Source organism: Gopherus flavomarginatus, chromosome 25, assembly GCF_025201925.1.
Source record: "Gopherus flavomarginatus isolate rGopFla2 chromosome 25, rGopFla2.mat.asm, whole genome shotgun sequence".
Taxonomy (NCBI): Eukaryota; Metazoa; Chordata; order Testudines; family Testudinidae; genus Gopherus; species Gopherus flavomarginatus.
The window spans coordinates 3,597,449-3,619,580 of NC_066641.1; the positions used below are offsets into that span (position 1 = coordinate 3,597,449).

The following is a 22,132-nucleotide window of genomic DNA, read 5'->3' on the forward strand; positions in this document are numbered from 1 at the left end:
CTGCGATGGGGGAGGGGCGTGTGTGCGCGTCTCATGGGGGAGGGCCCGGGAGGCCACGGGCTGGGGCACGCGCCGCTGTGGCGTGGGGGAGGGGCGCCTTCCCCCCTCCCGTGCCTGGCAACCAAGGGCCATTTTCGCGCCCTATTTCATACCCGGGGGGGCGGGGCGTTTGAAGGGGCTGGGTGAGGCATGACGCTCAAGGGGGCGGGGCTGGCGGGAGGCGAGAGTGCGCGCCAAGGGGGGACGCGGCGCATGCGCAGAGGGTGGTGTCGGGCCGCGCGAGCCGGGTAGAGGCCGCGAGCCAGCGCTGAGGAGCCGCCCGGCAGCGATGGCGCAGAAGAGGCGCAGCAAGGGGCCCGGCCCCTCCCAGGTACGGAGCGAGCCCGGGGGCCCTTCCCCCCCCCTCCCGGCGGCCCCCCCCCAATGCCGCTCTGACGTGCCTCCCGCCCGCGCAGGGGGAGTTGCTGGCCGCCGAGGAGGACTTGGCGCCGACGCAGAGCGCCAGCCAGGCGCAGCGGAGCCTGGAGAGACTCTCGCCGGCCCAGGTGGATCAGAAGGTGGGTGTGTGGGGGGGAGCGATGGCGGGCGGGCGCGCGCGGGGGGGGGCGGCAGCAATCTCGAGTTAACGGTCACGGCCTGGGCTGAAGCCCCAGGAATGCAGCCAACCGACACTGGCAGAGCTGTGGGGGAGGGGGGGTTGCTCCTCCCCCGGGAGCCCCCTCCCGTTGGGTAATGCCCCTTGCCCTCCACCCGCAGGTGAGCGAACTGGTGCAGTACCTGCTGGTCAAGGATCAGAAGAAAATCCCCATCAAACGGGCAGGTAAGAGGCCTGCTGGATGGTCATGGGCTTTGGGGGCAGGGGGGTCTGCAATCCCCTCCGCATGAGCAGAGGGGCTCCCTGCAGCCACTTCTGTTCCCCGCTCAGTCTGGATCCAGATCTCTGTGGCAGCAGAGCCAGGACTCAGCCATCTGGCCACAGTGACTTTAGTCTCCCCCTTCTGTGCTGCATCTTTTGATTAGCCTTTTCCTGCGGGGCCCCCCCCCCACTTCCCAGAGCTAGTGATAGGACCCAGGAGTCCTGACTCTCAGCCTCCTCTGCTCCAACCCATTAGACCCCACTCCCTTCTCAGAGCTGGGGATGGAAACCAGGAGTCTTGGCTTCCAGTGGTCCCTGCTCTAACCACTGGACCCCACTCCCCTCACAGGTGGGGACAGAACCCAGGAGTTCTCGTTCCCCACTCCACTTCGTATGGGTCACCAATAATGTTTGAAACTTTCAGAGACTCAACTTAGATCCGTATGGTGCAGACTGTGGGATCCCCAGGAGGAGTATCTGATGAGGAGGGGAATGTAGCTGAAACAGTCATTAAAAAGTTACAACTGCAGACCTTTTGATTCTACTTTTGGTTTAAGTTGCAGTGGGAGAGGTTTAGGTTGGATAGTAGGAAAAACTTATTCACTAGGAGGGTGGTGAAGCCCTGGAATGGGTTACCTAGGGAGGTGGTGGAATCTCCTTCCTTAGAGGTTTTTAAGGTCAGGCTTGACAAAGCCTTGGCTGGCATGATTTAGTTGAGGATTGGTCTTGTTTTGAGCAGGGGATTGCACTGGATGACTGCCTGAGGTCCCTTCCAACTCCGATATTCTATGATTCTGCTACTGGCCCTGCTGAGTGAGAGGGTTACCACTGCAGGGGCACTGTCTTGCCAGCAGGAGTGTTAGGAGCCATGAGAATAGCTGTAACATGTCTCCCTCTCTTCCCCTTTATAGATATCCTGAAAAATGTCATCAAAGACTACAGAGGCATCTATTCTGAGATCATTAAGCGAGCCGGCAGGACCCTCCAGCAGGTCACCATGATGGGGGGGGTAGAATGGGGGGCTCGGCTGGGGACACACTCCATGGGCAGGCTCAGCAGAGATTTGCCAATCAGTGTGGGGCACTATGGAGTACTGTGCTGCAGGGAGCTTGGCAGAGGGCACTCTCCCCTGCCAGTCAGTGCTGGGTGCTAGGGGGCACTATGTTGCATAAGGGACTATCTTTCAGCTGAGTGATCTCTAAAAATCTTTTAAAGCTGTTGTGTTTGTCTTGGGCTTTGTCTGCACTATGACTTTTGTCGGCCAGGGGTATGAAAAAACACACCCCTGACTGACATAAGTTTCACCAGCAAAAGTGATGATGGTGGACACTTATGTCAGCAGGAGAGTGTTCTCCAGCCGGCGTAGAGTGACTACACAGGATACACATTACCTGCCAGCATAGAGCGGCTGCATTATGTCTGTAGTGTAGACATAGCCTTGATGTTCTTGGTCGGTATTATCTTGGCTTCTTGCAGCTCTTGCCTCTTACCACTCGCCTCCCAGTGTCAGGGATAGAACTCAGGAGTCTGGGCTCCTCCCATCATGCCCTGCTCTAACCACAGGACCCCACTCCCCATCCTATGCCTCTCTGAAATTAACCTCACCTCCTCCCTTCCCCTCCCAGGTTTTTGGGCTGCAGCTGGTGGAGATAGACCCCAGGAATCACGTCTACATCCTGGTCAGCAATCTGCCACGCCTGGCAGTGGAGAACCTGAAACAGTAAGGGATGGAGGGGACTGGCTGGCCGGGGTGGGAGGCAGCATGACAGATTCCTTCACCCTCACCCACTTCCCCCCATCAAGAGGCTTCCAAGCCTTTAAGAGTTAATCCTTGTCATTAGGCTCCACCCACCCACCAAACCCCACCCCACATAAAACTGCCATGGCTGATCCCTGCATGCCCCCATCCTGGCATTGTGTTCCTCTGCCCCTTAGTGGCCACAAGGCTGCCTTGCAGTGTCCATGTGGCTGAGGTCTGCTGGGAGGTCTATAGGCTGTCCTTGGCTCTAGTAGTTAGAGTGGGGGAGGCAGGGAGCCAGGATGCCAGGGTTCTTTTTCCAGGTCTGGAAGGTTTGAGAGGAGTCTTTGCTCTGCCATTAAGCCTTCTACTTCCTTGTCCAGATCCCCAGTCCTCTGCAGAGTTCCCTGGGTGAGTGACACCCCCTCTTGTGTGTTGCAGGGATGATTGCACAGCAAAGCTGGGCCTCCTCACTGTCATCCTCAGCTTCCTCTTTATGAAGGGCAATGCTGCAAAAGAATGTAAGCCCCGCCCCTTCCCTGTGGGCCTTGCCCTTTCCCTTTCCCTTTCCCTGCAGGCTCCACCTCCTGACTGACAATCTCACTTTGCTCTTTCAGCTGCTGTGTGGGAGATGTTGAGGAGACTGCGAGTTGACCCTGGGTATGTGCGGGGTCTGGGGTGCCAGGGGTTAATGCTGTCCCCTGCCAGGTGCAGGCTCCTCCCTCTCTGGGCACTAGCTAATCAATGAAGGGGCTTGCAGAGTTGGGGTGGAGCAGCAGGGGCCTGTGCCCTGAGGCCATGATCTTTAACACATTCCTATCCACAACCCCTCCAGAGTGAGACACGAGGTCTTTGGGGATGTCAAGAAGTTGGTGACTGAGGAGTTTGTCCGCCAAAAGTAAGTTTGGGCTTGTTGGGATGCCTGGATTCTATATCTGGGAGGGGAGTGGGGTCTAATGGTTAGAGCAGGGTGGGCTGGGAGCCAGGACTCCTGGGTTCTGTGCCTGGCTCTGGGAGGGGAGTGAGGTCTGACTGGATCCCTGGGGTGCAGCCTTGGACTGTGGGACCACTGTGCCCCTTTAACCTTCCATCCTGGGCTGTCTCTGTTTTGCTAGTGACAAGCAGCAACCCCCTCCAGGTGCTGTGATCACTCAGCACAACCACATGTGGATACCCACACCCAGATAGATTGACTGACTGCTCCCAGAGCCACTCATGAAGCACCACAGAAAAAAGCACCAGAGCAAATTCTCTCCTCCTCCCCCACCCTCGCACTCCCAGTCTTGTACCTCAGGAATATACCATCGTGCACTGCTCAAGACAAGTAGTGCAAATTTATTAATTGGTTCACCACTTCATCAATGGAAAGTGGATCTACACCAGCCTTTGCAAACCTGAGCAGATTTAGCACACATTTCAAGTAAACTCACTGGTAAAGATAAGCAGTAAAATAAGTTTATTGACTACAAAAGATAGATTGTAAGTGATTATAAGTGATAGTTATCAAAAAATAATATAAGCACCCAGTCTAAACACTCAACCCTATTAGACTGCGCAACATCTAGATAAAGCAGTTTTTCTCACCCCACTGGATATTGCAGTCCTTAATATACAGGTTTGTCCCTTCAACCTGGGCCAGTACCCTATGTTGAAGTCTTCTGAATGTCTTTGTTGCTTGCAGCAGGAGAAAGGCCCAGCATGTGGCCCTGTGTTCTGTCTTATACCCTTAGTCCATGTGCTTGGAGAACACAAGTCCAGACATGTCTGGTGGGCATTGCTGAGTCACAGGTGAAGTAATACCCCAGTGTCTCCTGTGAGTAAGTCATTGAATTGTAACTGGGTTGCTGGACAATAGCAGTTAATAGGTGCTTGACACCTGCCTGGACGTTGGTTACTTTCCTTGGCATTGTCTCTGGAGAGCTAGTATCTGAGTGCTTCCCAAAGTGTATTTTAGTGACAACCATACAACTAGTTTCAGCCAGCTCCTGATTGATTGAGACACCTGAAGCCAATCTAGCATCCTCCTGACTTCTGGAAAGTTCTTAATTGGCCCCAGGTGTCTTAATTGACCTGGAGCAGCTGCCATTTACTTATCTTAGTACCAGGGATTTGTTTAACCTGGGGCTAATATATCAATCTCTCGCTACTTTTCTATAGCCATCTGGCCTTGCCCTGTCACAATATTTAGCTAGAACAGTGACATTCAGTTGATCATAACCTTTCCCTGATACCTCACATGACCTGTTTGATATGCAATATCACAGTTGTATCTTGAAATGAGGAATACGTATGTATAGAATGTCACAGCGTCTAGTAGGATGCGGAGGTGAAGAGTTAGCTCTCAGCCCCCTGCTCTAACCAGTAGGCACCACTCCCCTCCCAGAGCCAGGCACAGAACCCAGGAGTCATTCTGTCACTCACCCTCCTTACACATTAGTAGATTTGGGCCCTGTCTGAGGTGCTGCAATGGCCCAGCAGGTTGGGTGGCTGCTCTCTCTGCAAGCCTGGGGGCAGGCGGTTCAAATCCCATGTGGCCGGCGTGTTCAGAGCAGCCATGGCGGAGCCTACAGCCTTGCTGTTTATACCATGCCGCAGATTATCTCGTTGCCCCTTCACGCAGTCAGCCTGGAGGCCAGTTCCCTGTGCCGGAGGGCATCGGACACGCACACAGCCTGGGCTGGCCCTTTGCCCTTCTCTGTGGGCTGGGGAGATCCAGCAACCCATTTTCTCTCTGGCAACAGGAAGGAGGGCTGGCCCCAGGGGCTCTGGAGAATGGAGAGCACCAAGGGGAGGGGCATGGAGTCCACACCCCAACGGGCTGTGAGGACAGGAGTAACAGGCGAGCTAGAACCCAGGTGTCCTGAGCCCACTGCTCTACCTACTCAGCCCTGCTGGGAGCAGGTTACTGGGGTCATCTGGCTGCTCTTTGGGAGGAAGTGGGGCTCGGGGGGGGGCAGGGATTGATGTGGCCTCAGTGACAGTGGGGGGGGGGGGGCAGGGATTTGATGGGTTGGAGAAGTGGGTGTGATTGCTGATTGCTGTGCTCTTGCCCCCTCAGGTACTTGGAATACAACCGTGTACCCCACACAGATCCACCCGAGTTTGAGCTCCAGTGGGGGGCACGGGCTGTCAAGGAGACCTCGAAGATGCAGATCCTGCGCTTCGTCGCCAAGGTACCTGCCTGCTGGGGGGGACTCAAGGGAGGGGAGCGCTCTGATTTAGGGGGAGCAGAGCCTGAGCCCCCAAGGGGGCCTAAGCTTGGGTGCCTGGAGATGGGAGTCACTAAGCGGGGGCTGTGGGGAAATGAAGACTAAAACCCTACAGGGAAGGTTTTGGGGAAATGGGGGGACAGTCCCTGGGCAACCAAGGGGACTGAGGTTTGGGGATATCCCAGGGTGCCTGGGCAAGGGGATCCTCCACAGGGGGAGTAGACCCGTGTCCCTTAAGGGCTGCTGCTGCCCAGGCAGGCCCTGGGGGAGATCACAGCCCAGCTGTCTCAATCCCCCCTTCCTGCCTCTTTTCATCAGATCCAAAACAAGGACCCCAGGGCCTGGAGCACCCAGTACACGGAGGCAGCAGCTGAGGAGGCAGCTGTGGGGGGCCTGTTCGAAGATGTTAGCACCCCTGGTGGGGCCAGCCAGGGGGCACGGAGGAGGACCTGGTGAGCCTTATCCACTTCACTCCCAGGTGGTCTGCCCCATGATGCCTTGTGAACCAGCAGACCTGCAGAGTAGGGGAGCTGTGACTCTGCCCAGGCTGAGCCTGATCCAGCACCCAAGGGTTCGCTGTGGCAGCTGCCTCTGCCCTCCTGATCTCAGCCCACCTGAGACATGGCCCATGGACAAATGGGTTGTAAAATGCAGTTTGATTGTTTTATATTGATTAGTTGAGCTGCAGAGATCCCTCTTCACCTTTCTGGAGGGGGGCATAGGCAGCTTGTGTGAACCCCTCCCTCCCGAGTTGCAATGGAGTGGGTTTCCTCTGCACGCAGGGGCTGGGTCAGAGCTGGGCACTGGCATGACCTCTGATCCTTGTGTTGGTGGGAGGCACTCTCCTGACAATACAGTTTCCGCCTCTCGTTGTGGTGGGGTACTTATGCTGATGGGAGAGCGCTCTCCTATCTGTATAGCATGTCTTCACCAGACACGCTGCAGCAGTGCAGCTGCACCGATGTAGTGTGGTAGCGTAGACTAGCCCTAAGTGCATTAAAAAAAGAACTAGCTAAGTTCATGGAGGATCAGTCCATCAATGGCTATTAGCCAAGATGGTCAGGGATGCAACCCTATGTTTGGGTGTCCCTAAACTACTGACTGGTGCTCTATCCTGGATTCTCAGATGTCTGTGTGTGGAGAGAGAGAGTCTCTCACACACACACAAATTTGCATTTATAATCACTGGAATCTTGGCACAATGCCCAGCTAACTGATTACACTTAAAAAGCAAAAACCAAACAAAAAAAACCCCTGTTAAATCTTTTGCAAAATAAGAGTTGGTCTGGTTCACATAGTCCTTGCACACACTGATTTCAAAGAGTAAAGTCAGAAGGATCAGGCCCAGCAGTAATGCCTTCTCCACCCAGGCCATAAAAATATGATTGAAAAATTGTTTGGATGTAACAATTTATTTGAGAATTGAACAAACCAATTTAGTTTAATATACCAGGTGCATGTTGTGTTCTGAAGCATTCTATAAAAAAAGAACATTAGGTTTGTTTAAAAAAAAAAAAAAGTAACACAGTGAACAAACGGCTAGGTAAAAATGGAGAATTGTGGTTAACAAAAAAACCTAAACAAACAAAACACGATAAAATATATTAAACATACATGTTTTCTTCCAGTACATGAAACAGGCAGCACAGCACACGGTATAATGCTTTTTTACACTCAGTGGAGCTAATTTTTATTCTTGTATTCAAATTCTGTTTTGTTCTTTCTAATACTCAAAATACACAATGCTACTGTATAAGTTAGCATAAGACACAATCATTTCATTTGCAGTGGTGCGTCTGTATTTTCTGCTGAGAAAGCTCTAACGATCATCATCATAAATGAAGAAGTTCTCATATTTACATATGGTGTATCACATGCTCTGTCTAGTTTAAGAAAGGTGGGGAGGAGCCCCCAAAATTCTTTAATCTGGGCCACAGCTGTTTTGGGAACCAAATATTTTGCCTAGTTCCAAGTCACTTCCTGTGAAATTCTCTCCCAATCTGACACGATATTGACCCAACCAACTGAACAACAGTGTGATCATATCCAATTACTTCAGCTAGCTGCACCATTTGTGGGGTACTATTGTCCACCATTTCAGTATGGAGATTTAAAATACTTAAGTATTCTCTCCCGGTGACTGAAATAACTTCCTCTGTGACCATGGAGAGATGTGAAAAAATCACAAGACTATTTTAGCAAATGGTAATCTGTTTCAAAGTCCCTAATGAATCTGATCCACATTCTGTCCAACAAAATACCCAGTTACGTGACCAAACGGCATTCAGGAAAGAGAGAAAAATCCCTAATGCAGAGAAATTTGACAATTACCATGTAATACACTATGAAATTCCAGAGGAGGTTATATTTAATTATTCAAAAGTCAGGAGGACAAATTCTCCCACTGCGTTCTCCTATGATTCATTCAAACGTGCTTCACTCAACACCACCTCATTATTATTTTTCAAAAGTTTTAGCATCATTGAAATGGGGGAAAACAGCAGCCTTTCCATTTGCTCAGCAGGAAAAAGCCCCAAAGTCACTTTTTCAGCCAATAGAAACTGGGATTTAAGATCAGAACGATCACACTGGCTTTGGGATCCATTCAAATTTCCCCTCCAGGTCTGTGACACTTTCCAGTGCTAACAAGTCTCTGATTTTGAAACAGAGAGAGCTGAGAACAGTGTCTCACATGACACTTTGAGAGGCGGAGGGATAAATTCTAAAGCCGTAGTGGTGATGAGGCAGGGAAAAATTCCCTCCGATTCACCCCAAGGTACAAAAATAACTTGAGCACTACCTGGAGAAAGTGAGAATAACAAGGAGTGAGACAATCTGTCCACAAAAGGTGAACTCAGGTACTCTGACAATCACTCTGCTAGTGGGGGAACAATAATACTCCTGGGGGAATTCTGTGCCACTACGCAATGCAGAATTTTGCAGAAATTAATAGTTTTTTCGCATCATTTCCTTTCCCTCACAGAAATGGACTGCAATCCTGCTGGCCGCCAGCAGGGGCCGCTGGACCCAGCTGAGCCCTGCTTGCACACAGAAGACGCTGCAGCGGTGAGGAGAACCAGGGGAGAGAGTCAAGAGTTCCTGGCAATTGCAGTTCCTCGCATGCCCCGAGGGAAGGAGAAGGCAGCATGCAGGAAACACCACACAAGCCTGGGACCCAGCAACAGGCTGTTTCGCCCTCTGGATCCCTGGCCAGTAGGGGGCTGGTGTCTGCTCTGGGAGGGCCACTGCTGGGCTCTGGGTGGTAGGGGGATGGGTGCCTGGGCTGGGGGCCACGGCTGGGCTCTGCAGAAGAGAGGAGTTGCTGTCCGGCCTAGGGGGGCACAGCTGGTCTTGGGAGGGGCCTGGGGTTGGGTCACAGCTGGGCTTGATTGGGGGAGGGGAGCTGGTGTCTGGGCACAGGGCTGGGATCGGCGGGGGGGGGGGCGGGGCAGAGAAACGAACTGGGTTGCCAAAGGGGTTTCTTTAACTCTCTGCTCCCGGGGGAAATTTTGTGTGTGTTGGTATTGTTACAGTCATACTTGCTGACAAGTATTGTGAAATAAATTATCAAAATAACTGAAACGGGCATGATTATGTAGTGTTATTTTGACAGATAACATTGGCAGAATGTTAAAATATTGTGTGCAGAATTTTTATTTTTTCAGCACAGAATTCCCGCAGGAGTAAATATAAATGCGATCCTTAGGGTTGTTTGAACTAGGAAGAGTGATGCGGGTTTGGTCAGCTTAAGGAGAAAAGTGCTAGCTAACCCCAACCACTTTCCCAGGGCTACGTCTTTACTGCAAAAATAGCTTAGCATTTAAATCAAGATCGTAACTCAAGCTTGCTAACTCCATGGAAAACCCGAGTGGAGACACGGTCCAGGTAGATTTTACCTCAGTGTAGCTAGCTGAGGTCACCCCATCTCCCTATCTGGGACTGCCAGACATTCCTGTCAGGAGGGGCACACGCTCCCATGACTTACAGGATATCAAAGAATTGAGAGAATGGACGATGGGCTTCACCCCAAAGAAGGGTGAGCGGCAAAAGCAGGCAACTCAGCTGGGGGAGCTGAGGGACCAGAGTGAAGCAAATGGTGCAAACAGCTTTGAAGGTCACTATGTGGGAAATAGCAAATGTATTATAAAAAAACCCCAAACTCCGGCCAGCCCTAGCCAAGCTATTTACGGGGTTACTCTCCCTTGTGGATTCTTTGATGGGTAATAAGGTGTGAGTTCTGATTGAAACTTTTCCCGCACTTGGAGCATTTAAAAGGTCTGTCTCCTGTGTGGATTGTCTCGTGTCTGATAAGGTCTGAGCTCCGAGTGAAGCTTTTCCCGCACTCTGAGCATCTATAGGGTCTCTCCCCTACGTGGGTTCTCTGATGCTGAGTAAGGTTTGAGCTGTCAGTGAAGCTTTTCCCACAGTCAGCACATGTGAACGGTCTGCTTCCCGTGTGGATTCTAAAATGTGTAATGAGGTTTGAGTTCCGATTGAAGCTTTTCCCGCACTCAGAGCACGTAAAGGGCCTGTTTCCTGTGTGGATTGTCTGATGTGCAATGAGGTTTGAGCTCACACTGAAACTCTTCCCGCACTCGGAGCATTTAAAGGGTCTCAGTCCTGTGTGGAGCCTCAGATGTCTACTAAGGTGCGAGTTCCGATTGAAGCTTTTCCCGCACTCGCAGCATCTATAGGGTGTCTTGCCAAAGTGGATTCTCTGATGTGTAATAAGAGCTGAGCAGCTACTGAAGGTTTTCCCACACTCACTGCAGGTGTTTTTTCTCTCTCCTGGGGGGATTCTCTGCTGGGTTGTGGTTTCCTGGAGACCCTTGCCACTTCCCCGGCAATCCCCTGGCTGTTTCCCCTGCTGCTTCTCTGGCCAGTGCTGACTCTCATGACCTTTTCTCTGCTCACGACTCCAGTGAATAGTCTTTTCAGATCTTTCTGATAACATCCGGGGTGGTTCCATGTGCTGAGTATCTCCCTGTTGTGGAATCTCCTCCTCGTTCTCACTCACTGCCCCATCACCTGCTGCAAGAGAGAGAGAATCCAGTCATAAGTCATTCCCTGCTCTGGGGAAAGGGGGAAGCATACCAAAATAATTGCTGGAGAGATGGAAAAAACCAGGAGCTGACTCCTCCCAAAACTTTTCCCAGAGGAAAGCGAGGACAGGATCAGTCTGGCTCCACTCCGGGGGATGGGGCGCAAGGGAGGAAGCTATGCCAGATGTCAGTGAGGGTGGGTGGGAAACTGATGTCCTTCATAAGGATGCATCACATGCTGGAGACAGTTGGCGCCTATGAAAGTAAATGAAGGCAGTCTCCAAAGCAATGGAGCCTGGGCAGAGATTCTGTGTTAACTGGCTGGGATCCCCTGCAGCTCCAGATCCCCCAAATCTCTCCTTCCCTGTGTAGCCCATGGAGCCCTCAGTGTCATCTGGCAGAGGACACACCATACCGCGACTCTCCTCAGGCTGACACCCTTTGTCCCAACACACTGCTGTCATTATCAGTACTAAATGTTGTTATGTAAAGTATCCTATGCAAACAGGTACCATGCCTGGCATTAATAGTACCGTGTGCTACATGTACTGCTCATGTGCAAGGAATTATAGGCATGTGCTGAAAAGGTTTCTAAATGTGTTTTATAAGCAGTGCATACACCCAGCCTGCCCCAGACAAAGAAATGCTGTTTTCCTGTGTCTCCAATGGAAATTGAACCAGGCAGTTCGTGGGAGGACAAAGAAAAGCCATCTACATATAACATACACCAAACCCTCAAGCTAAACCAAGTGTGGGGTGGGGGTGGGAGGAGAGACCATTTAGCACTCATGACGGAATGCAGCCTGCACACCAAGGAAGCCTTCCTGGCTCTTGGCACAGACACAGACTCTGGGTCATATACCCAAAGGCAGACAGCCATTCTGGCATCCATTACCTAGGGGACTAAGGGGGAGAAGCGCCCTTTGAGCTTGTGCAAAGTGGATCTTTTTGGCCTGAAAACCTGGGGTAGCTGGAACTGACTATGGCTGATCAATCGGTGACTTCAGCCCTCATATAGATTGCGCTGATCACAGTAAGTCTTCCATTCTTCTCTTATCCTGGCCTTCCTTCTCCAGGTGCAGCCATGCCTTTGCATGATAAAATCTTCCCATCTCTTTGGAGGTCAGCCGAGTAGTTTCAGTTCCTGTGGATATCACTCAGCGACCGCTGCAGCCATCGATTGTCAGTGAACCTAGCTATATGCCCGGCCCATCGCATTTTACTGTACCTGCTTTCAACAATGACGTCCTGCACTCAACTCTGCTGTCTGATCATGTCACTGGGGACTCGATCGCTGACTGAAATCCCCAGAATTCTTTCCGCCGCCCTCTCCATGACAGACAAGGTGTTGCTCCTCTATCTTCGTAAGCGCCCATGTTTCACTGCTGTATAACATTGCTGGCAGTAGCGGTTGGCGTGTGTTGCCTTGCTGATTTTTCCTTGGAGGACACCCCTGGTAGAACTGAATGCACGCCAGCCAGCTTCCTTTCTTTGCGATAGTTCGCCTTCTTGACCGTGGTGTGTGTTGATTTCTTGGCCCAAACAGATGTATTGCTCAACAACTTCTATTTGTTCCCCCTTGACTATTATTTGGGCTTTTGGCAAGGCCTCAAACCGCATAAAATTCATTTTAGAGCGGTTCATTTTCAGTCCCACTTGGCTGTTTTTTGTATTGAGTTCTCACAGCATTTTCTGTAGTTTGATAATGTTTTTGGCAATCAGCACAAGATCATCCATGAATCTAAGATTGTTTAACTGCTCTCCGTTGACGCTGATTCCACCCTTCCAGTTCATCTGCCTCATTACCATTCTGAGGCAGGCTGTATACAATGTTATTGTCTATAAATATACGTCAAGTGAGGTATCTTATGAAAGCCCGTAATGCTCTGAATGTTATGGTCAGTAGGGTGTGTACACAGAGTCTGCTTATGGCTGCTGCTCGTCGGCCCTGGAGCCAGTTGCTGCTGCTGCCAGTGTGGCTGGCCCTGGAACTTGCCCGAGCACTTGTATGGGGGCCACTGGAGCAGTGGCCTGCGGGCAGACAGAGCAGCCACTGCTCAGCGGTGCCCAGCTGCTGGCTCCCTGAGGGCTCCCAGCTAAGATTTAATCAGGGGCGTTTATAGTAAAGGTCACAGACAGGTCACAGGCCATGAATTTTTGTTTATTGCCCATGACCCGTCCATGACTTTGACTAAAAATACCCTGTGATTAAATCGTAGCCTTAGTCATGGTGTCCAGGGGGCTCAGGAGAGGCAGTCGTGGGGGGCAGGAAATACTGGAAGCTTTATTAGGACCTAAATAAGGAAAACCTCATTGCCCCAGGCCCTGCACACCTTTATCCCTCAAGGCCAGGAATTCTCTGTCAGCCTCTTGAAACACACACTGTGAAGGCTTAACACCCTTCCATTGGTCTGGTCTTACTTTTAGAGTTAATGTAAGAAAGTTGCAAAAATTCTTTACGTCACCTAAAGGCTCCCCAGTGTGAAGTGAGAGAAACACTGATCTCCACTAGCGAAGCCCCCTCCTCCATCAGAACGAGCCCCACACAGCTCAGTGCCCTCTTCCCTTCACAGCCAGTCTGTAACACTATAGCACCCCATTTCGCATTCAGGATCAGTCTAGACAAGGGTTCCAACCCCTCACTCCTGAAACTCTGCTGCCGCCCTGTGGCCTTTTTCAGCCGCTCATTACAGCTGCAGACTGCATCCTGTGTGGGTGTTTCAGCCTTGTCTCACCATTTCACACCACTCAGGTTCTTGTTCCTTTCTCAAAGGGAAATGAACCCATCAGCTCAGGATTCACTCTGACCCCCCCAGACCTCACCGCAGGAGTGACCTGGGCAGTCACTGCTCCATCGCTTTCAGGTTTATCTCGGGCTGGGGGCAGCAAGCCCCGGCCGCTAACATGGTTCTCGGTCTGAACCCCCCCAGGAGAGACAGAAACATACCTGTGTGGTGCTCCAGCTCCAGCCGCAGAGTCTCTGGGGAAGGAGAGGAAGGCAGAGGTGAGAATTCAGGCCCTTGCACTCATGGGCGTATTCCTATTGGTTACTAACGTACCTGCTTTTCATGATGAGATGGGGACCCAGAGTGAGGCTGGTAACTCAGGCAGAGCCAGCCCCACAGGGCTACTCCCATGAGGAAGGAGAACTCCCTGAGCTGGGGCTGAGACGGAGCCCAGGGTCAGCGACACACTATAGCTCCTGACTCCTCCCCAGGGCGAGGGTCCCTCTAACCAGAAGGGAGCTGCTGTCAAACTCCAATTCACCTTTGAATCCCAGCACCACCTCCTGCAGGATGGCACTTTTCAGAGAGAAATCGCTGAGTCTCTTCTCCAGCTCCGCAAACCCCGGCTCTGGCTTCTGAAATGGCCCATCCTCCCTGCTGGGGAAAGCAGGAAGGGTGAGACATGGGTCCAATTCCCAATCCCAGAAACCCCCAAACTCCAGAAAACCTGCATCTGAGCTTTATCATCTGAGATGTCACCTGCCTACAGCCCAGTGCGCTCCATGGACCTAGAGAGATGGGATGTGGGGAGCCACTGGGGCCCGGAATGGAGACAGGTTCTGGTGCCCTTGCTGGGACCAGCATTGGGATATGTGGAAAGGGAGGAGACTGAGACCAGAAAGTGGGCGTGTCCCATGTGCTCACAGGGGCCACAGACAGAGCTCAGGTCTTCCCCAGGGATTGAACCTGGACCATTTAATGCCCAAAGCCCGGAGAACTTCAGCTAAAGCAGTGACCCCCAGGGTGTCTGCCCCATTGGTGGAGATGTCTGTATCCCACTTATCATTGTCCTTAGGCTAGGGAATAAACTGGGGACACCTAGGCACAAGGATCCGGGGGGGAATCTGCCCTTTACATAGAAAGCTTTTAATTACTGTTATTTATAAAGTACTTCATTGTCACAACTTTTTTCACTCAAAGGGAAAACAGCCACTTCTGCTATTTCTACCCCGTTTCCCTGCCTTCCTCCCCCCGTCCTTGTCTTTGTGGGCTTGTCTACACTACATAGCTTTTGGAGACACAGCCGTGCCACTGAATGTCACGCAGTGTAGCAGTTGTCAGCTCTCCTCCCGACAAAAATCGTTCCCCCCCCACAACGAGCGGTGTTTGCGTTGTCGGCAGGAGAGTGCTCCTGCCAAGAACATGCTGTTCACACTGGCACTTGCTGCAGCAAAACTTAAAAAAAAAAAAAAAAAAAAAAAAAAAACCCTGAAAGGCAAAACACCAGTTGCCAGTGTAGACATAGCCTGTATCTCTCCTCTGTTCTTCCCTCCCTACAGCAACTCCCTAGTCCTACCTCTCAAGGGCTTTGTGATGGAGTAGCAACTGTCTGCACAGTGAATGGGAGGGCAGGGGATGACTTTAGGTGATGGACAGTACCTGGGCCTGTAACCTGAGCGAGGCATGGGGGAGAGGAGGTCAACACCTTTGCCCGGGAAGCCGGACAAAGGAAGGGGCCGGCTGGAGGGGGTTAGTCCAGTTTCGGTTTTGGGCTGGGTGGTTGGAATTCAGGGAACCCCAAGCTGGGGACTAAGCTTCCTGAATCCCCAGAAGGACTTGATTGAGAGGTCCTGGTTGTGCCTATAAGCTCTGCTGTAGCCTGTGTTCCTGTTGTCCAATAAACCTTCTGTTTTACTGGCTAGCTGAGAGTCACTGTGATTCCCAGGAAGAGGGGTGCAGGGCTGGACTCCCCCATACTCCATGACAGGCTTCACTCCCATCCCCTCGCAATCCCACCTGCTACAGAGACCAGCAATGGACATTCAAGCGACATCATTTCAGCTGACACACCAATGAGATTCCCAGGGGAGTTCACACATCTCTGAGCCGGGTTTCCGGCTGTTTCACAGACTCAGGCCTGGTCTGCACTAGAATATTAGGTTGTCTTAACTACATTGCTCAGGGGTGCGAAAAATCCACACCTCTGAGCAGCGTAGATAAGCCAACTTGAGTGCCCCAGCAGACAGTGCTGGGCCAAACAAGGGTCTTCCATCGACCTAGCTCCTGTCTCTGGGGAGGCGGATCACCTACACCAGTGAGACAACCCTTCCCGTCGCCATAGGGAGCGTCTACATTGAAACGCTGTAGACAGGCCCTCAGGAAGGCACCATCGCCTCCCTTTGCATTTCAGAAGGTTTCTTTGCCAGCGTGAAGGCTAGAAACCTATTTTTAAAAGACAAAAGCTGAGATTCTGCACACTGTGAACACGTTATGTGGCCAAGTAAACCCATCAGCCAGGCTGGGTCTGACCCACAGGCCCTGTGTTTGACAGCCCTCATTAGCTGTCAGGTAGTAAGAGGCTCTCTCCTTCCTAAGGCAGCCACTAAGGAAAGACGTGATCTCAGGCATTCAGCCAGCGTGTCATAGTGCGGGAAACGCCGCAGTCAGTGGAATTACAATTCTAAACCATTGCTTTCCACGTGAACGCTGAAATGGAGCCCAGGACGTACCTGCTCTCAGTGCGTCCAGCACCCTGCACAGGGGGAGAAAGAAGAGGCAGTCAGTGGGCCTGTCCCAGGCTGGGGTGGCCTCCTGCTCTGCAGGGGAGTCACCACTGGAGTCACAGGTATTTGGGGAATTTCAGACACTTGGGTTCACATTCAGAGAACAGCTGCCATCTCCCTCCCTCACTGCTACGCTCAGCTGGGACATCTGCCCTCAGCAATCCCAGGGGTCCCTGCTAGGAGGTCGCCATCAGGGAAAATCTCTTCTCAGGCACTTTACAGAAAGAACATTCCCCCTAGTGCTGAGAGCCCCCCTAAGCTCCCTCACACCACTGAACCCACTAGCCTGGGACAACATGGGACCTTGGGCCTGGCGGGGGGCGAGGGTGGGCTGGGAATTTCACCCTCAAAGTGCAGAGAGACGTTTACAGGGCAGGAGAGACGGCCTTGGGGTTACAGCACCCAGGACCCCCAGGTCCCAGCCCTGGCTCTGCCACAGACTCACTGTGTGACTGTGGGCTGGACTCTGCCCTGTCCTGTGCCTCACTTTCCCCTTTGCACAACAGGGATAATGTCCCTGACCTCACCTTGTGAGGCGCGTTGGGGGCTAGAGCTGAGAAGCAGCGTATTAGCGCTGCCATAAGCCAGTCTGACCTGCGGGGTTTGGCTCCTCGACTGCTGCTGCCCCTCCTCTCTGATCAGGGAAATCTCCCCGGACGGTCTGGAGACACCCTCGTCCCTTCTCCTGACAATGGCTCTGGCTAGCTCCTCCAGCTGGGACAGCAGGAGCTGCTCCTGCTCCTCCAGGAACCCTCGCAGCTCCTTCCACTCCGCAACAATCTTCTGCCTCTCGGCTTCAGTCTGTTTCTGCAACCCAGGGAGAGGGCAGCTCGGTAACGGGAGAATCAGACCTGTGCCCCCAGCAGATGGGGGAGTTATTTACCAGAATACAGGGTTGATGCGGCAGGGGATGGGAGCTCAGTTAGGCCAGGAAGGGTGGAGGAAGAAGGGTGGGGTGAGCTGCTCATGGCTAACAGGGGGGGCTTTTCTCCCCAAACCTCATCAAATTGCACTGAACCAAACTCTTCATCTGCCCACCCACATTTCCTCTCCTTCCCCCCATCTCCCCCAGGGGCGAGAAAGGGACCTGGTCACTATAATATCTGAGCAGCCCTTGGGCAGGGCCTCTCCAGGCCACAGACTGACACTCTCCTGCGCAGCAGCCTCTTGGACCCTAAACACATCATGTTGCTCCGACGTCTGACCTTGCCCTGTCCCTGGGCTCCAGTGGGGATGCTTTCCTGGCTGAGGCTGGCAGCACGGGCCCTGTGTTTGGCGTCACTCAGGGCACTCTGATCCCAGGCAAACCCGAGGGGCAGGGGGCTTTGGGCACCTACCAGCAGCTCTGCACTTTGCCGCTCCTCCTCGGCTTTTCGCTGACAGGCCAGATGCTCTCCCAGTGCCTCCTGGAAGAAGTGGGGGGAGGGATGTTACTTGAAAGAGCCTCACAGCTTCCAGATATCAGGGCCCAATCCTGCCCTGCACATGCCTGTGCAGAGCCCCCGGGACTGACTTTCTTTCCAGATACAGTTCAGCCTCAGTGAGGAACATCTCACGGGGGCAGTGAAAGCAGGACTAGGTTTTCCAAGGAAGACACAGGACACCCTGGTGAAATGACAGGGCTGCAGCCCAAACCTGAGCCCCAAACATTCCCCAGCTCCATCCACATCCCAAACAACCATAAGAACGGCCATACTAGGTCAGACCAAGGGCCCATCTAGCCCAGTATCCTGTCTTCCAACAGTGGCCAATGCCAGGTGCCCCAGAGGGAATCAACAGAACAGGGAATCATCAATTTATCATAGAATATCAGGGTTGGAAGGGACCCCAGGAGGTATCTAGTCCAACCCCCTGCTCAAAGCAGGCCCAATTCCCAACTAAATCATCCTCTGTCGCCCATTCTCAGCTTCTGGCAAACAGAGGCTAGGGACACAATCCCTGCCCATCCTGGCTAATAGCCATTGATGGACCTATCCTCCATGAATGTATCTAGTTCTTTTTTGAACCCTGTTATAATCTTGGCCTTCACAACATCCTCTGGCAAAGAGTTCCATAGGTTGACTGTGTGTTATGTGAAAAAAAAAACCTGCCGTCTATTAATTTTGTTTGGTGACCCCTAGTTCTTGTGTTATGAGAAGGAGTAAATAACACTTCCTTATTTACTTTCTCCACACCAGTCATGAGTTTATAGACCTCTGTCATACACTTTTCCAAGATGAAAAGTCCCAGTCTTATGAATCTCTCCTCATACGAAAGCCTTTCCATATCCCTAATCATTGTTGTTGCCCTTTTCTGAACCTTTTCCAATATATCTTTTTTTGAGACAGGCCGACCACATCTGCACGCAGTATTCAAGATGTGGCCATACCATGGATTTCTAGAGAGATAATATGATATTTTCTGTCTTATTATCTATTCCTGTCTTAATGATTCCCAACATTCTGTTCACTTTTTTTAACTGTTGCTGTACATTGAGTGGATGTTTTCAGAAAACGATCTACATCATTATCCTCCATTATTTTATACATATAGTTGGGATTATGTTTTCCAGTGTGCATTACTTCACATTTATCAACATTAAATTTCATCTGCCATTTTGTTGTCCAGTCACCCAGTTTTGTGAGATCCTTTTGCAGCTCTTCGCAGTCGGCCTGGGACTTGAATAGTTTTGTATCATCTGCAAATTTTGCCACCTCACTGTTTACCCCTTTTTCCAGATCATTTATGAATATGTTGAATAGATCTGGTCCAATTACAGACCCCTGGGGGACACCACTATTTACCTCTCTCCATTCTGAAAACTGACCATTTATTCCTACCCTTTGTTTCCCATCTTTTAACCAGTTACTAATCCATGAGAGGACTTTCCCTCTTATCCCAGGACAGCTTACTTTGCTTAAGAGCCTTTGGTGAGGGACCTTGTAAAAGGCTTTCTGAAAATATAAGTACACTATATCACTGGGTCATCCTTGTCCACATGCTTGTTGAGCCCCTCAAAGAATTCTAGTAGATTGGGGAGGCATGATTTCCCTTTACAAAAACCAGGCTGACTTTTCCTCAACAAATTCTGTTCATCTATGTGTCTGACAATTCTGTTCTTTACTATAATTTCAACCAGTACGCCCAGTACTGAAGTCAGGCTTATCAGCCTGTAATTGCTGGGATCACCTTGAAGCCCTTTTTAAAATTTGGCATCACATTAACTATCCTCCAGTCATTTGTTCGGAAACTGAGTTAAATAATAGGGTACAGACTACAGTTAGTAATTCCTTCAGAACTCCTGGGTAAATACCTAGTTCCTTCAGAACTCCTGGGTAAATACCATCTGGTCCTGGTGATTTATTACTGTTTAGTTTATCAATTTGTTCCAAAACCTCCTCTAATGACGGGTTTGGGAATCTCCCTCACATCCACAGCTGTGAAGACTGATGCAAAGAATTCATTTAGTTTCTCTGCAATGGCCTCGTTGTCCTTGAGTGCTCCTTTAGCATCTCGATAGTCCGGTGGTCTCACTGGTTGTTTAGCAGGCTTCCTGCTTCGCATATGTATAGATTTTTAGAATTGCTATTACTTTTTGAGTCTTTGGCTAGTTGTTCTTCAAATTCTTTTTTGGCTTTCCTAGTTATATTTTCACACTTCATTGGACAGAGTTTATGCTCCTTTCTATTTTCCTCACCAACTTCCTCAGTTCCAACCACAATGTATGCAAAATGCCAGATCTGAACATGGACCTCTCAAACCAAATATCCCCCCAAACCACACACATCCAATACCTTTGCATACACACTGGCACACCCCAAGGCCCAGATTTAAACCTCCTCCACATCTACAGACCCCTCACACCGACACATGCCAAAGTCTGGCTCTGACTCCCCCACGTCCACACCCCCGAGCCCAACTCCAAACAACCCCCCAAACTCAAGCAGCCCCACGCTCTCCTGCTCCAGCCATTCCACCCACATAAGAGCATTAGAAGGGCCATACTAGATCACACCAATTGGCATGAGATCTGCTCCCTGTTATTCAGTCCCAGCTTCTGGCAGAGTTTAGGGACATCTGGCACTTTGGGGGGGCAGGGAGGGGGGGGGGTCATGTCCCTGACTATCTTGGCTAACAGCCATTCACCAGTCTGTCCTCCCTGAATTTATCTAAGTTCTTTTGGAACCCAGTTGTACTTCTGGCCTTCGCAACATCCCATGGCAACGAGCTCCCCAGGCTGATTGTGCCTTGTGTGAAGAAGTACTTCCTCGTGTTCCTTTTAAACCTGCTGCCTGTTAATTTCATCGGGCGACTCCTGGTTCTTGTGTTACCTGCAGAGGTAAATAGCACTTCCCTCGTCACTTTCTCCAAACCATCCATGATTTGACAGACCTCGATCGTACCCGCCCCCTGCCAGTGGTCTCTTTTCCAAGCTGAACGTCCCAGGGTCATTTCAATCTCTCCTCGGGGGGAAGCTGTTCCATGCCCCTTCTCGGTACCTTCTCCAATTCCCCAGCACCGTTTTGGAGACGGGGTGACCTGATCTGCGCGCAGCGTTCGCCAGGGACCGGCCACGCGGCCGGACACGGACACAAGGATCCGGGGTACACATGTTGAGGTCCGTGGTCATTTTTCAAGAAACGCTGAATGACCCGAATGACATGAGCCCCCCAGGTCCGGCACCCAGCAGCTGATTTTGTCAAGTGCCCGTCAGGCAACAGGGCGGTGCCGGCCCCTGGTCCTCCCGGTGCGGGTGCAGGCGGGTTTCCATCCCGGCAGGGGGGGATTTGTGGCTCACTCCCGGGCCCTTCCCCAGGGCCCCCGACACCCCTGCGCGTTCCCGGCTGCGGGGGTCCCCGGAGCCCCCCAGGTGGGGTGACCAGAGCTCCCGGTTTTATAGGGACAGTCCCGATATTTGGGGCTTTGTCTTGTCCAGGCGCCTACGACCCCCACCCCCGTCCCGATGTCACACGCGCTGCCCGCTCACCCCGCGCCCAGTCACCCCCGGCCTGTCCCCGGCCCCCCCGCGGCGCCCGCCCCGCACCCCCCACGGGCCCCCCCGGCCGCGCGGCCCCGCCCACCTCGCCGCCCCGCTGCCGGCGGGGCCGGAGCAGCCGCCGCGCTGAGCCCCCTGCCCCGGCCATGGCTCCTCGGCCGGACAAAGGGCTGCGGGCGGGGCGGGGCCGTCCCGGATTGGCCGGGCGGCGGGTGGGGCCCGCGCAGGGGGGTTCGTGACGCTCGGTGCCTCCAGCTCCCGAGAGAGGAGCCCGGATCCCAGGCTCCGCGGGGGGTGCCTGGGGCTGGGGCGGAGGAACGCGGAGCAGAGCCCGGCAGCGGGTTGCGGGGGCTCCAGGAAAGCGTTGGGGCCGGGCGGGCAGCAAAGTGCCGCTGCCCCGGGCACCTGCTCCCCGCCCCGGGCAGCGATTAACCCCGCGATCAGCCCCGCGCTCCCGCTGCGGCCAGGACCTGCTCCGGGGGCAGAACCCGGGAGTCGGGTAGCAATGGGGGGAGCTGCTCAGAGCGGCCTCACCGGGACCACGGGGCAGCCACACGCTCGTGCTCTGGCCCAGTCCCTGGGAGGCCCCTTCCGTGAGCCCGGCTCCCTTAGGGGCTCGCTCGGTCCGCAGGGCGAGCCCCGGCCCCCTTGGCTTCACCGCCTCCTTCAGCGCCCCTGCCTGGCACCGTGAGCTCCCTGCCTTGGGCACACCCCGCCTTGAGCGGGGGAGTGACTCAGCCCGTGGGGTAACAGCACGGGGGTTTATCAGCTGTCTGCAGCCCGGGGTAGACAGAGAGCAGCTG

General features: G+C 52.6%; 3 protein-coding genes across 4 annotated transcripts; 1 reads left to right on the top strand and 2 right to left on the bottom strand.

Moving 5' to 3' along the window:
- The first annotated feature begins 277 nt into the window (after nt 1-277).
- LOC127040613 (non-structural maintenance of chromosomes element 3 homolog) lies at nt 278-9,385 on the top strand. Of its 2 annotated transcripts, XM_050934982.1 has the most exons (11): nt 278-370; nt 456-557; nt 757-820; nt 1,768-1,847; nt 2,482-2,576; nt 3,036-3,115; nt 3,212-3,254; nt 3,430-3,492; nt 5,653-5,767; nt 6,122-6,255; nt 8,787-8,885. In XM_050934982.1, coding segments are annotated over exons 1-11 (819 nt in total). In that variant the 5' UTR covers nt 278-328; the 3' UTR covers nt 8,788-8,885. The 2 variants fall into 2 exon arrangements, with proteins under 2 accessions (XP_050790939.1, XP_050790940.1); XM_050934983.1 differs by lacking the exon at nt 6,122-6,255 and having other exon boundaries at nt 8,787-9,385.
- On the bottom strand, nt 9,377-14,811 carry LOC127040615 (gastrula zinc finger protein XlCGF49.1-like). The gene is made up of 3 exons (XM_050934986.1): nt 14,113-14,811; nt 13,793-13,825; nt 9,377-10,834 (listed from the first exon to the last, which is right to left on the bottom strand). The coding sequence occupies exon 3, from the start codon at nt 10,770-10,772 to the stop codon at nt 9,996-9,998; it is 777 nt and encodes a 258-aa protein (XP_050790943.1). The 5' UTR covers nt 10,773-10,834; nt 13,793-13,825; nt 14,113-14,811; the 3' UTR covers nt 9,377-9,995.
- A 2,020-nt stretch (nt 14,812-16,831) lies between these two features.
- On the bottom strand, nt 16,832-21,483 carry LOC127040623 (tripartite motif-containing protein 10-like). The gene is made up of 3 exons (XM_050935010.1): nt 21,415-21,483; nt 17,692-17,760; nt 16,832-17,161 (listed from the first exon to the last, which is right to left on the bottom strand). The coding sequence occupies exons 1-3, from the start codon at nt 21,475-21,477 to the stop codon at nt 16,838-16,840; spliced, it is 456 nt and encodes a 151-aa protein (XP_050790967.1). The 5' UTR covers nt 21,478-21,483; the 3' UTR covers nt 16,832-16,837.
- Between the last annotated feature and the right edge of the window lie 649 nt (nt 21,484-22,132).